This window comes from Gobius niger (genome assembly GCF_951799975.1).
Source record: "Gobius niger genome assembly, chromosome: 15".
Taxonomy (NCBI): domain Eukaryota; kingdom Metazoa; phylum Chordata; class Actinopteri; order Gobiiformes; family Gobiidae; genus Gobius; species Gobius niger.
Genome location: NC_136866.1, coordinates 17,417,101 through 17,432,741, shown reverse-complemented (window position 1 = coordinate 17,432,741; position 15,641 = coordinate 17,417,101). Strand labels below are relative to the sequence as shown.

At 42.4% G+C, this 15,641-nt stretch overlaps 1 protein-coding gene across 1 annotated transcript in view; it reads right to left on the bottom strand.

Annotated features, from left to right (window-relative positions):
* Positions 1-6,953: 6,953 nt before the first annotated feature.
* ezrb (ezrin b) overlaps positions 6,954-15,641 on the bottom strand; it is a 36,806-nt gene continuing 28,118 nt past the window's right edge. The window contains exons 10-13 of the mRNA XM_079572779.1: positions 12,415-12,575; positions 11,087-11,179; positions 10,423-10,662; positions 6,954-7,738 (exon numbers count right to left, since the gene is read on the bottom strand). Of these exons, the coding sequence (XP_079428905.1) occupies positions 7,574-7,738; positions 10,423-10,662; positions 11,087-11,179; positions 12,415-12,575 (659 nt within the window). The 3' untranslated portion in view covers positions 6,954-7,573. The remainder of the gene's footprint in view (positions 7,739-10,422; positions 10,663-11,086; positions 11,180-12,414; positions 12,576-15,641) is intronic.

Sequence of the window (15,641 nt, the reverse complement as noted above, 5' to 3'; positions counted from 1 at the left end):
CACGGAGCCTGGCTTGTTGATTGTGTAGTTTATTGCTCACATTTCATCTACAGTGAGTCGTGGCCGAGTGGTTTTCTCCCGGAGCTAAGGCACTATTAGCCGCGACAAGCTAACAACCTTCACCTTCACAACATTCATTGAAAACAGGCAGCATATTATGCACAAATAACGTCAATAAAGCAGGCAACTACTTGAAGCAGCCTTTACGATGATCACACAATGAGCCTGGCTTTACACATTTGTGGTTTATTGCAGACTTTTCATCAACAATGAGCTGTAGTCGATTATAACAAGCTAACGGGTAACCTCGAAAAACCATTGTCCACCTGCACAGATAATGTCCGTCTTTGAATCGTATGGGCTCCTGCAGATCCTGGTGTCGTCCATGTGGGTATAGTTAGAGATCCATAGGGCATGGCAGATGCAAAGAGAAGCCTCCAAACAGCAGTTATTTTTCAGGCAAGAGCCTCTTCCAAGCGTCCGGTGTGGAAGGTTCGTCTCCAAATAATATCCTGTGTGGCCATTGTTCACAAAGTGATAAACAGTAGCTCCTTTCCAACAATAAAAAATAAAATGCACCGATCGTAGTTTCAATACAGTTGAGAAAATGAGCGCAGTGTTGTTGTGATGCCACAGACAGCGTGTGGAGGGGGCGTGTCGGAAAAGGTCAGAGGTTCTTAAAGAGACAGGGGCCTATTTCAAGTCATTTGCTAACGCCATTTTGAAAGAGCAATTTTATACAAGGCAGTTATTCTAATTTACTGGATTTACAGACCAACAGAAGGTTTCGTCATCATTGTAGTGTGCTATAGACTGGTGCTATGTGGCTGAAAAAAGCATAATACCCCCTCTTTAAATCAAATAATATTAACAGGTCAAGTTATATTTTACCATAGGAGCCCTGGTGTGATAGCAGCTTCAAAATTCTTAAATCCATTAAACTTGTGAGTTTTTGGACAGTTTCTGCTTGGATTTCTTTGCAGGATGTTAGAATAGCCTCCCAGAGCTGCTGTTTGGATGAAAACTGCCTCCAACCCTCATAGAAGTTTTTTTTTTTTTTTTTTTGTTGAGGCTCCAAAGCTTCTTAATAGGGTTGAGGTCAGGGGAGGAGGGGGTCCACATCATGAGTTTCTCTCCTTTTATGCCCATAGCAGCCAATGATGCAGAGGTATTCTTTACAGAATGACATGGTGCGTTGTCATGTATGAAGATGATCTTGCTTGGGAAAGCACGGCTCTTCTTTTCTGTAGCATAGAAGACAGTGGTCAGTCAGAAACTCCACATATTTTTCAAAGGTCATTTGTACACTTTCAGGGAGCCTAAAGGGGCCGACCAGCACTCTCCCCATGATTCTGGCCCAAAACATGACTCCGCCCCCTCCTTATTGACGTCACAGCCTTGTTGGGTAGTTAGTTATGAGTAGGGGTGTAACAATGCTCTGTGCAAAAATCTAGTGATATGAACTGTACGAAAGTGCACGCACCTAAACACAGTGTGTCATCATCACTTACCGCTAAACTGAAGGCTGTAAACTCTCCACACCTGTATTTTGTCCTCCAAAAACAAATCTGCATGGCTTTGTAAAGGGAGTCCTGCAGACGACTAGGCTGCACGGGGGAAGATCCAGTGCGGCAGCAAAATGCGTAAGATCCAATCTTGGTCATAATCTGCCTCAAAAGCTTTGTTTCCAATAAAGTGTAATGTTGTCCATGAACAGCCCAAACACGAGCCTCACATCAGATGCGCTGCTGTGAATGTTTTAGCTGCCGTGTATGGAAAGCGAAGCTGAAACTTATCAGTTAACAAGCGCATGGCCTGCACTGTGCTGCTGTTTTGTTTTTGTTTTTTTTACTGTAGCGCTCTAGTTTTGCCTATTTTATTCTGAGACCATAAATACTGCCAAAAGATGAACATTTTATTTATTTATTTTATTGCAAAACCAACTTTTTGTATATTGTACTTGCACCGTGATGCACCGAACCGTGAGATAGCTGAACTGTTACACCCCTAGTAGTTACCAATCAAAAATATTAAGGGATGCTGTGATTATTTGGTGCTTAAACCAGGACTTAATCAGGCAAAACAGAAACAAAAGTAAGACATAGACAGTTTATCTTAGTTCCACAAATCATATAGATTCCATTTTAAACAAAAAACATGGCCCTCGAAAAAATGTATGTCAAACGTTTATTGATTTGTGCTGTGCAATGAAATCCAGTTTTTATCCTGGGCATGATCCCAGCTTATACTGTCTCTGGGTCCCAAAAAGTGTCCGGTTCTGTTGAGCAGTGTCCAGACGCTCAAAGTCCGTCAGAGCCGGGTAATCGCTCCAAACCCAGGCTTTGGTCTGGGAGGTAAGGCCTGATCCCTTCAGTAGTCTGGTTGGTAAGCAGCACCATTCACTGTGCCGCGTGACTTTTAATTGTATTTTAACCCATGTACTTGTCCGTCCCGCCTGATCACGGGTTTAGGGTTAGGTCAACCTCAGGGGGAACCACAGAAGGAGAGATCCACTCCCATGAACGAACAGGCTATAGACCCAGGGCCAATGGGAGTCCCTCAGCAGACGGGCCAAGATCACAGAATGTCCAGTCCTTGTTGGAGCTTCACTTCTTCTTGTCCAGATCCTGTAGGCGGGGTTGAAGACCATGACACCAACGTCTCACCATCTGAAACAGACACTCCCAAGCCCAAGGGGGAGCGGAAAAGGGGACACCATGTGAATAGTAATGAACTGATCTAGAGGATAGCGCTCAGTGTACCGTACTTCCCACAGCAGTGTCCCTCCTAAGGCAGCTTTGCTTTAGGCTTTGGGTTATTTATTTATTTATTTTATATTTATTTGTATTTATTTATTTTATTGAGTTTTTACACAAATACAAACAAAGGCAGCAGAGCTAAACGGCTCTGTTAAACAGGGTAAAACGAGACGGCAGTTGAAGGAAGGGGATGTGCCTACATTGATGAGTGGGGAGAAAAAGACAACAAGAGTGGACACGGGTTTGCTTTCATTATAGATATTTTTCTTTGTTTCAAAAATTTAAAACAAGAAAAAAACATTAATCATCAGGAAGAAGGAGTATCTAATGATAATAATACAAATACAGATAATAGTAATATTATAAATAATTACAGAGATTAGTCGTTGTGAAGTTATTGGTGTTGTAGAAAGGTTAAGAGTGGGGGCCAGATAGGAGGGGCTTCAGCGTGTGGGGGGGAGGTATGAGTGTGATCCAGAGTGATATTGTCTATAAGGAGGTTTTTCCATTGTGTGATGCTGGTTTTATGTCTTGTTTTCCAGTTCATGAGGATTGTTTTCTTGGCGACAGTCAAGGCCACAAGGAGTATTCTGTTGTTTGTGTTATTCAGGGTGGTTGTGGATGTGTCACCGAGAATGCAAACAGAGGGTGACAGAGGGATGCGGCAGCCAAAGAATGAGGACAGAGTATTTGTGATCTTTGACCAGTAGTTCTGTATTGGTGTACAGTGCCAAAAGGCGTGGATATAAGTGTCCGGGGTGTTCTGAGTACAGTTTGTGCAGTTGATGGAGGAGTAGCCCATTTTGATAGTCTTTGTCTGGTGTAGTGTGTTCTATGAAGAATTTTGTATTGAATTAGTTGTAAGTTTGAGTTATTAGTCATAATGTACATGTTCCGGCAGATTTGCGTCCAGAAGTCGGCACCGGGAGCAACCATTAGGTCGTGTTCCCATTTCGCTGTTGGGATGCAAAAGGAGGTGTCTGATTTAGAGATCAATTGATAAGTTTGTGACAGCTGCTGTTTAGGTTTTAATTTGAATAGATCGATAGTAGGTGATGGGAGATTTAGGTCTAAATGAGTATTGTTGTATGCAGCTGTTAGGGATGATTTGATTTGTAAATACTGAAGAAATTGGTTGCTGCCGATGCCGGATCCCCGGACAAGGTGATTGAAGGAGACCAGTGTGTTGTTATGGAAGATGTGTCCTAGGTGTGTTATGGCTTTTTCGGACCAGGTATGGAAGTGGATTGTCTTCTTGTTGCTTAGTATGTCAGGGTTGTTCCAGATGGGGGTTCTTTCTGAGGGGGTGAGTTTCGAGTTTGTTATTTTATGGAGTTTCCACCATGCCATCAGAGCTGAGGATATAGAGATTGATTTGAAACTTGGGTGGAATTTGAGTGATTCACTGAGGAAAGACATGTCTGATAGTGGGATGTTGTTCTATATATTTGTTCTAAATCTAACCAGATGTTGTCTGACTGTCGGGGTTGAGTCCATTTGTGTATGTATTGTATTTGGTTGGAGATAAAGCAATGATAGAAATTTGGTGCATTAAGTGCGCCTAGGGGTTTGGGTTTCTGTAGAGTGGTCAGCTTGATCCTTGGGGGTTTGTTTTTCCAGTAGAATTTTGTGATTATTGAGTTAAGACTGTTGAACCAGGGTGTGGGTGGGTGTGTGGGTAACATTGAAAAGAGATAGTTGGCTTTGGGGAAGATGGACATTTTGATTGCAGCGATCCTGTTTGTGAGTGATAGTGGGAGATTCATCCATTGAAGTAGCTTGTCTTTTATTGTTTTGAACAGTGGTGTGTAATTGAGATGAAACAGCTCTGACAGCATGGGGGATACCTTAATGCCCAGATAGAGATACAGATTTCTTTATTTATTTACCGACCTGATCATAAGCTAAATTGGAGAGGTACATTTTGAGCCTAGGCTTAAATGTTGAGACTGTGTCTGCCTCTTACATAAAAATGGACCTTGGTAGATAATGGCTTTTTGGAGAAATATAAAAAACATATTGTGATAGTACTCACAAAAAACACTAAAATACCGTAAATTCCGTACTATTGAGCGCACCTGAATATAAGATTTGCAACAACATTTATTAAGCGTTCCAATACTGGATTTTTCTCTTTGTGCGTGTTCTGTTTTACAAAGAGAAGAGTGGCATACACATCCACTTCTATTAAAGTGTGTCACGAACTTCATTATATTATTCTTTAGACATGCGTGTGTTCAGTCAAGCCAAAACACTGCCCGCACAGCGACTCCTCCTTGGGAGTGTGGCCGCTCTCCTCAGCATGTTAGCGCACACAGCCTCGGTAGCTCGGGAGTTTCCCGGTGTTATTGTCAGTACCAACCCTGAATCCTGGAGGCCAGGAAGCCAGTCCCAAAGTGAGGCTGGTGTTCTCTGTTCTAAAATGTCCAGAGCCGTAAGTAAGAGACGTGAATGATTCAATATTATGTGAAGGCATTCACATAAAAGGAAAAGCATCAGAGCTTTTAGTTTCCAAGTGTTTTTGTCAGCCATTTACTGCAGCCTCCTTTTTTTTTTTTATTGACCTTTTATTTAACCAGGATAGTCCCACTGAGATTAATAATCTCTTTGTCAGGGGAGTCCTGGCCCCAGAGGGGAATCTATTGTACAAGTTTTTAGTGGTAGGGGAAACCGGAGTACCCGGAGGAAACCTACGCAGACACGGGGAGAACATGCAAACTCCACACAGAAAGGCCCCGTCCAGGTGGGAATCAAACCCGGGACCTTCTTGCTATGAGGCGTGAGCGCTAACCGCTGCGCCACCGTGCCGCCGTGGTGGATGGTGCTCCAAAAAACATATATAAACCTAAAATATTCTTAAAGGAATAGGCCACCGTTTTTACATACTGAGCTATGTTCTTACCTTAGCTTAGACGGGTTCATTTGTAGCTTGTTTTGCCGCCCCAGATACTAGAGCAATGGCGGCCCCGAGCGTCGCGGTCAAAAAGCAGAGCGACCAGGGGCCGTTGGTCCGACTGCAGAGACTTCTTTAAATCATTTTAGTTTGTGTCAGTTTTATTCAGACCTTTTGTTCCATTTCTCTCAGACAGATTGTAGCTGTGCAGTTTTTAAAAACTTGACTTTGGGTTCTGGGGTAAAGTAATTGCCCATGGAAGGTGCGCCCTCTAGATTACTGTTTCTCAACTGGCTTGGGGCCCAAAAGTGGGTCGCGTAATTGTTTGAGTGCATCATGAGCCATTTCTTTCAATATTATCTTCTGAAAAAGTATAACAACATATGAGTCTGCTGAAATGACTGTTATCAGCGTGTTTTTCATGTCAGCTCTTTAGGCTTATCTAACGCTTATTCAACAATCATTATAATGTTTGGCACTATATAAGACTAAATCGATCTTTATGTGGGTCACAGCTCGTCATCCTAGCATGATGGGGGAGACCCACTGAACCTGACTAGATTAATAAAGAATAACGAAAACATTTTAATTATCGGATTTCAGCATAATGACATTGCAACAATAAAGCACAAATTACAACAGTGTCTTTTGACTCAGATCATTGTGAGCTCTACACATGTTAAAATGCACCAAAACACAGAAAATATGAGCTGATTTGCTATAAATGTACTCCCTCCTATATAAATAATCTTATACATAATTCTTATATATCATTCTTGTTTTGCTTAAACCCCTGGCATAAACGGGGCACTGATGTTAATGTACGATATTCAGAACACAAAACGACCACAGTAGAGCAGTAGCATTTCAAATTGGTTTACTAAATAAGTATCAGCAGTTTCCTCTTGCACCGACTGTTACACACTGTACATTTATCCTCGAAAATTCAATAGCTTGAAGGTCCGAGTGCGGCCCTAACAGAAAGAGGCCACTTGTGGAAATCCGATGCACATATGCGACAATAAAAATGAACCAAAAGTACCTTCTGAAAACTGCCACAATCATAATATTTACAATATAGTAACAATCATAAACATTTCCAATAAACCAAACACATTACAGTCGATAGCAAAAATATACAAACCAAAGTTGAGAAAGAAATGCTTTATATCCCATGTATAGAATAAATAAATGTAAGTGTGATTAGTATCAGCAACAAAGAACCATTTGTGATGTGAATGTGATGAATACAGTAAATCCAAGCTTTGCAAAGTATTTCCTCTGATCGTATTGTTATCATTTATTCTACATGTTGTTGTCATTGTACAGCAGAATTAAAATCACATATTTAAAAACTAACAGTTTTTGACGATTTGACACTTTTGAACTGGACACAGTGCTTTATGTGGCTCAAAAACTGACAGTCTCGCGTGTGTGGGGGTAAAATGTATAATCTTATACCGACATTCCTACTGAGAAATGTATCTACTTCTGTAGCAGCAACGTTTTGGCCATGTCCATTTTAAGGCAAGACACTTGAGGTGAGAAAATACATACAAGAGATATTAAAGTGAGTCTTCTTGTAGAGAAAGTCATATACATTATTACAAGCATTATACATATAAAAAGCATCAATTATATTTTATTTTAGGGATGCCATCCAATGGAAAGTGCAAGGTTTAACATTGATGGTTAATTTCTTTTCATGTCAGAAGTGAGATCTAAGAAACCCTTGATTAACTGAAAGAAGTAAAGAATAAATAGTTTGCTCTCAGTGTCTTGCCTTAATACTATAAAGAAAAATCATTAGGTGTGAAAAAGTGATGCAAGTAGAGTTGGCACTAGTCGGTTTGCGGGTTCCTCTGCTGTGGTCTATACTGCTTTATTGGAGTCTATACAGCGTGAGCTGGTGGTCAGGCTCTTACAGGGCTTCAAACTCATCGATCCTCTGCTTGGTGTTGCCCTGCCGGATCTGCCGCAGAGTCTTGTACTTGTCGCGTCCCACTCTCACATTCTCGCTGTGGAGGATGTCGTTCTGTGTTTTCTTGGTGTCGTCTCGCTCATGAGCCAATTCGTCGGTCAAGGCCTGCCACAGACAAAGGTTAGAGTTATGATTGTTCATTATGCAACACACACAGCTAGGAAGGAATGGAATGATATCAGAGGCTATGTTCAGACTGCAGGCGGCTGTCACCCAATCCTCATGTTTTTGCCCCTATATGACCTGCATTTGATCTTTTCATGACAGTCTGAACGCCCTCCTGATTGATCCTGGGGGCTCTGTTGTCGGGGGCTTGGTGCCCAGTGGTGGGTCAGACAAAGAGCGGTTCAGAAGCCCCTTATGAGAGACCAACAGGCCCAGTTAGAATTGCGAGGCCATCCTTCTGTGGACCCACCACCTGCGGGAGGGGGCATAGGGGCTGGTGCAATCTGATTTGGGCAACTCCAACTGCTCCACGACCCGGAAACATACAGTACAAGAAGAAAATGGATGGATGGATGGGCGCACACTTGAAAATGAAACACGTAGGTCGGAGCAATCGTGGCTCTTCGTTGCAGGTTAATAGCGAGTTGGCGACAGACTCGAGTTTCACTTCCCAGAGTGGAGTTCTGCTTTCTCTTTTTCCGCTGTCCCTCTTATCCTTCCCAACAAAGTTTAGGCGCCCCCTGTCTGTCACAGGCCAGAGACTCGTCTGTGCCTCTGCAGAAGAGTAAAAAGCCTGTGGCGTGCATCACCTCTCATTGAAAATAATAGAAGCAGCTTTTTTTTAATGCGTTTCAAAGCGTCTCGTGTGCCTTGGCCTTAAAGTCCTATAGGCTAAAGACTCTCTCTCTCTGTTAAAGACATCGCTGCCTCTGCAACACAAAAGTCTATAGTCCAAAAAAAACTGCCTCTCTTCCCTCTTAAGATGTCTAAGTTATTGATGTACTGTATCCGTTTGCCTCCCATGACTTTAGCATAGCCACATTCGAGCCACATCCCGTTCAGACAGAGATCACAGAGAGGTCACATCTGATTGTAATCAATGGCCGCTGGCTGCTCTGCTTTATGCCCACGACACTGGAGGCCGCCATTGCTGTAGTACAGGGGTGTCAAACATACGGCCCGCGGGCCGGATGATTTAATCCGGCCCCTGCCCTGTATAAATAAATTCCAGAGTATGTCAAAAAAAAAAGTAAGTCTCTAGCCCATTCCTGTGCAGAGTTATGAATTTTTAAAGAATAACCAGAATGCTCATTCTAGCCACTAGGGGGCATTAAATTAAAAAAAAGGATAGAGTTCCACACGTGTCCAGCAGAGGGCACTGACATAATAAGAGCTCAGGATATGAACAACACATTATATAGCCATGTGGTAAATGGACAGTCTGCCCCAGGGCGGCTGTGGCTTCAATAAAAGTTTACCACCACCAAGTGAATGAATAATGACTATGTAGCACTTTCAGGAACTTGTGACACAGGCTTGTAAAGTGCAATACAAGTGTAAGCCGTTGTCATTGATGAAGCTACAGTCAAGTTGGGGCTTTGATCAAATCACAGCTTATTATTATTCATTTATTGGAAACATTTTCTCTATTATATGTGGCCCGCGACCCGCCATGGGAGCTGAATTTCGGCCCGCGACCCAAAATGAGTTTGACACCCCTGCTGTAGTACCTCCATATCGCCGCTAGTCCCCCATTGAAAAGCATCGGACTTCAGACACAATTTTAACGGCTGGTTTCTATTTTTTAAACACTAGACTAGGCTAGGATATTCCTCCTTAGATTGCGCTGGGTTAGTAACAATTAATGAAACCAGGCTGGTTTTCGTAAGAAGAATTTTAGAAATCTCGTACTTAATGAGGGTCGGACTGTTAGCATTGGAGCAGCGCGAGCTACACGTTAGGGTTGGGCGATGTTCCCTTAATTGGCCGTTGACGATGTTTACAGTGAACCATCGTGATGGACGATGATATTGTCCATTTCTCATTATAAGCATTTTTTAAAGACATTTACATAGCCTATATATATGCTGCATATTACTATGTATGAACAGAGTCACGGAACACGACTTTTGCAAAAGAAATGTGTTAAAACTCGTGCGTAAAGTCTGAGAGGAGAACGAGGAGTGCTCGTAACCTCGTAACTCCTGCACCGCGCCTTTCTCTCTCTTCTCTCGGTCCTTCGTGAGAATAATCCACTCATCTAGCTCCGATGTGAGAGCCATCTCGTCATTTTAAAACGGTTTAAGTTTCCGTACGCAGCAAAGCAAAGCAAAACCACGCGCTGTTAAACTCTGAGCTGCAGAGAGAGAGAGAGAGAGAGCCCCGCGCATCAGAAATAGAGCAGCGCTGCGTCTTTACGTTAATAATTATGGCTAACACATCGTGGCTTCTGGCAGGCCACTGAAACTAGCGTGCATATTAGTTACAGCCGTGATTTAATTTACAGTGCAATCCCTGCAAAGTTTGTAGGTTTACAAGGCCTACAGAAGACCAGCGCGTGTTTCTGACAGGAGGGGGCGTGGCATCACGATGGTGGCTCTCCATCGTGATGTTGCTCATCCATCACAACCCTACTACAGTCTACAGTGAAGATCCCCTTTTTAGGAACATGCTCAGTCAGAGCTGGGGAAGGGGAGTCTGTAAATCAGCCATGATTTCCCCCTCGTGCGTGGACATTGCGGTAAACGGGGAGGAGTGAGCAGAAGCTGTCCATTATATTTTCCCAGCCCTGCAGTCTGACTGTAGCCCAGGTTTTGTGTCCAGAGTGTAAAGATGTGACTGACCCGCAGCTGCTCCTGGAGGCGCAGGTTCTTTGCGGCCTCTGTGATGCGCTCCTCCTCGTCGCGGTACTGGTCAATGCCGTCGTTTTGCAGGTGTGCACTGTGCGAGTCCTCACTGTCACTGTCGTCGTCCAGCTGGTCGAACACCGGTGGAGGAGGAAGGGGCAGGGAGTAAGCGGGCGCTGTCCTCACATTATTTAGCTCCTCTTTAGTCTTCAGTAGGTCATCCTGCGCCTCTTGGGCCTGACCACAAACAGGGAGATGGTAAGTGACTGAAAGACCCTTCGATCACATTTCAAATAAGCACATGGGTAAAAGAATATAAAGTTAGTTAGCTGCAACCGGCAGAATAATAAGTGGTTCTGAGCAACTTAGTGATGGTGCTCCTTGTTTTCAGTGTTTTGTTTATACTTTAACCACGGATCTACAAAGCAGTTCACCAATGCTAGGTTCACAAATGCTAAAGAGTGTCAGAAGTGAGTTTAAAATAAGGTGAGCAATAACTAATATTATTGATGCAAAACATGTAACAGCAGAGAATTGTATGCATACAGTACATGGATGATACATGTACTGTATGTGAACTGTATATGCAGAGTGGAGAAATATGCCGTAGTTGATAAATATACAAATGTGTGGTAAATACTACTCTTGCTAAACATCTCACCCGGTGCTGCCATGCGTTGGCCTCGTCTTCTTTGCGTTTCTTGGCCTCTTCCAGAAGTGCAATCTTTGCTGTGTGCTCTGCCAACTCTGCCGCCTGGGGAAGCAAAGGCACACACTGATAAAGAGAAGTAAAATATACAAACTGTGAAAGAAGAATGTTTGATCTCTTGCTTTTACTTTAAAAGATGTCACATGTCTTTGTTACTTTCAGGGCAATAAGACTGATCTGCAGTTCCTTTTACTTTCAAAAACCACTGTTCAGAGTCGGTGTCATCATCCAGGTCCTGATATATATTTATATATCCTGTATATGTATCTATGTCTCCAGGGGAAAAATATTAGAGTAAATATTATAAAGCAGCTTACAATCTCGGCTGTGTCCAGTATATTTTTTAGTTCATTCTCGCCCTTTAAATCTATATAATGAATACAGAAGGTTGTGTAATCGTTTCAGTGTCGTATGGGTGTATTATGCTCCACATGGGAAACATAACTAATACTGGATGTCATGATAATGACGTCACTTTTTCTTATCTCAGTACAAACTTTGGGTTTGGTTCTGTCAATCAATCAACGCTTTATTGTCATTTTAAAAACAACAAACTTTCGTTGGAGCATACAGCAGTTCGAAAAGTTGCGTATCATCAGAGCCTGAAAGCAGGTCATCAGCTCAGAGTGTTCACTGCTGCCTTGAGCGCTGAGGTGATAAACCACGGATGTTTTCTGTCCCATATAGCGATGTAAATCATGTGTGATACATAAATGTGCTGCATTTTTCCCTATTTCACCATGTTCATGTGGTGTCTGCGCCAGGCTTTGGGCCAGTCAGAATAAACACTTTTCCTTTTCTTTGCAAAGTCCTGGCTGACCAAGGGGAGTGAAACGTGAGGAGCGCCATCTACAGCAAATGGTGTCAAAATTAGCTTTGACTGAATGAAATAAAACAATTGTGCATTGACATCCTGCCTCGGAGCAGCAGAGCTGCAGGTGACTGAGTCGGCCCCGCCCACTGGAGCTCCGTGAAGCACAGATCCACATTACAAAGACAATGAGTCTTATTTATCGGCCTATGATTGATTATTTCAAGCGTTAATATCAGGCTGCAAATATGAAAACCACCACACGCCTGTTTGAAACTTCTCTTGCTCACATGATTGTGTTGGTGCTTTAGTCGTGTTTATGTGAAGTCACAATACTAAAGTTTGTCCACAAGAGGTCAGTGTTCAAACAGAATGAAACAGCTCTGAGAAGTCGAACCTTAGAAGACTTTTTTTAATGACAAAGTGAAAATAATTCAATAAAAATGCACTGTAGTTGTGTGTAACTCACCAGCTGCTCCTGGCTTTTCTTCTGGTTCTCTGCCTGTTGAGCCAGCTCCTCTTTGGCCAACAGAGCAGCCTGTCGCTCTGCCTCCAGACGTGCAGCATCTTGCTCAGCCCGACGGCGCTCCTGGTCCAGGGTCATGGCTCGCTGCAGCTGCTCCTGGAGCTCTAAAACACACAGCCCCAACATCAGCCACTGCACATCAGAAACATCATCCTCTACACATCAGAAACATCATCTTCAACACATCAGCAATATCATCCTCAACACCTCAGAAACATCATCATCATCTACACAGCAGCAATGTCATCCTCAACACATCAAAAACATCATCCTCAACACATCAGAAACATCATCCTCAACACATCAGAAACAGCATCCTCTACACATCAGAAACATCATCCTCTAATCAGCAATATCATCCTCAACACCTCAGAAACATCATCATCTACACATCAGCAACATCATCCTCTACACATCAGCAATATCATCCTCAACATATCAGAAACATAATCCTCAACACATCAGAAACATCATCCTCTAAACATCAACAATATCACCCTCAACACATCAGAAACAGCATCCTCTACACATCAGCAACATCATCCTCTACACATCAGCAATATCATCCTCAACACCTCAGAAACATTATCATCTACACAGCAGCAATATCATCCTCAACACATCAGAAACATAATCCTCAACACATCAGAAACATCATCCTCTAAACATCAACAATATCACCCTCAACACATCAGAAACAACATCCTCTAAACATCAACAATATCATCCTCAACACATCAGAAACAACATCCTCAACACATCAGAAACATCATCCTCTAAACATCAGAAACATAATCCTACTAAACATCAGCAATATCATCCTCAACACACCAGAAACATCATCTACACATCAGCAATATCGTCCTCAACACATCAGAAACATCATCCTCTACACATCAGAAACATCATCCTCTACACATCAGTAACATCATCCTCTACACATCAGTAACATCATCCTCAACACATCAGCAACATCATCCTCTACACATCAGAAACATCATCCTCTACATATCAGCAACATCATCCTCTACACATCAGAAACATCATCCTCAACACATCAGCAACATCATCCTCAACACATCAGCAACATCATCCTCAACACATCAATAACATCATCCTCTACACATCAGAAACATCATCCTCAACACATCAGAAACATCATCCTCTACACATCAGAAACATCATCCTCTACACATCAGCAACATCATCCTCTACACATCAGAAACATCATCCTCTACACATCAGCAACATCATCGTCTACACATCAGAAACATCATCCTCAACACATCAGAAACATCATCCTCTACACATCAGCAACATCATCCTCTACACATCAGAAACATCATCCTCTACACATCAGCAACATCATCCTCTACACATCAGAAACATCATCCTCAACACCTCAGAAACATCATCCTCAACACATCAGCAACATCATCCTCAACACCTCAGAAACATCATCCTCAACACATCAGCAATATCATCCTCAACACATCAGAAACATCATCCTCAACACCTCAGAAACATCATCCTCAACACATCAGCAACATCATCCTCTACACATCAGCAACATCATCCTCTACACATCAGAAACATCATCCTCTACACATCAGAAACATCATCCTCTACACATCAGAAACATCATCCTCTACACATCAGAAACATCATCCTCTACATATCAGAAACATCATCCTCTACACATCAGAAACATCATCCTCTACACATCAGAAACATCATCTTCAACACATCAGCAATATCATCCTCAACACCTCAGAAACATCATCATCATCTACACAGCAGCAATGTCATCCTCAACACATCAAAAACATCATCCTCAACACATCAGAAACATCATCCTCAACACATCAGAAACAGCATCCTCTACACATCAGAAACATCATCCTCTAATCAGCAATATCATCCTCAACACCTCAGAAACATCATCATCTACACATCAGAAACATCATCCTCAACACATCAGCAACATCATCCTCTACACATCAGAAACATCATCCTCTACATATCAGAAACATCATCCTCTACACATCAGAAACATCATCCTCTACATATCAGAAACATCATCCTCTACACATCAGAAACATCATCCTCTACACATCAGTAACATCATCCTCTACACATCAGCAACATCATCTTCTACACATCAGTAACATCATCCTCTACACATCAGCAACATCATCCTCTACACATCAGAAACATCATCCTCAACACCTCAGAAACATCATCCTCAACACATCAGCAACATCATCCTCAACACCTCAGAAACATCATCCTCAACACATCAGCAATATCATCCTCAACACATCAGAAACATCATCCTCAACACATCAGAAACATCATCCTCTAAACATCAGAAACATAATCCTACTAAACATCAGCAATATCATCCTCAACACACCAGAAACATCATCTACACATCAGCAATATCGTCCTCAACACATCAGAAACATCATCCTCTACACATCAGAAACATCATCCTCTACACATCAGTAACATCATCCTCTACACATCAGTAACATCATCCTCAACACATCAGCAACATCATCCTCTACACATCAGAAACATCATCCTCTACATATCAGCAACATCATCCTCTACACATCAGAAACATCATCCTCAACACATCAGCAACATCATCCTCAACACATCAGCAACATCATCCTCAACACATCAATAACATCATCCTCTACACATCAGAAACATCATCCTCAACACATCAGAAACATCATCCTCTACACATCAGAAACATCATCCTCTACACATCAGCAACATCATCCTCTACACATCAGAAACATCATCCTCTACACATCAGCAACATCATCGTCTACACATCAGAAACATCATCCTCAACACATCAGAAACATCATCCTCTACACATCAGCAACATCATCCTCTACACATCAGAAACATCATCCTCTACACATCAGCAACATCATCCTCTACACATCAGAAACATCATCCTCAACACCTCAGAAACATCATCCTCAACACATCAGCAACATCATCCTCAACACCTCAGAAACATCATCCTCAACACATCAGCAATATCATCCTCAACACATCAGAAACATCATCCTCAACACCTCAGAAACATCATCCTCAACACATCAGCAACATCATCCTCTACACATCAGCAACATCATCCTCTACAC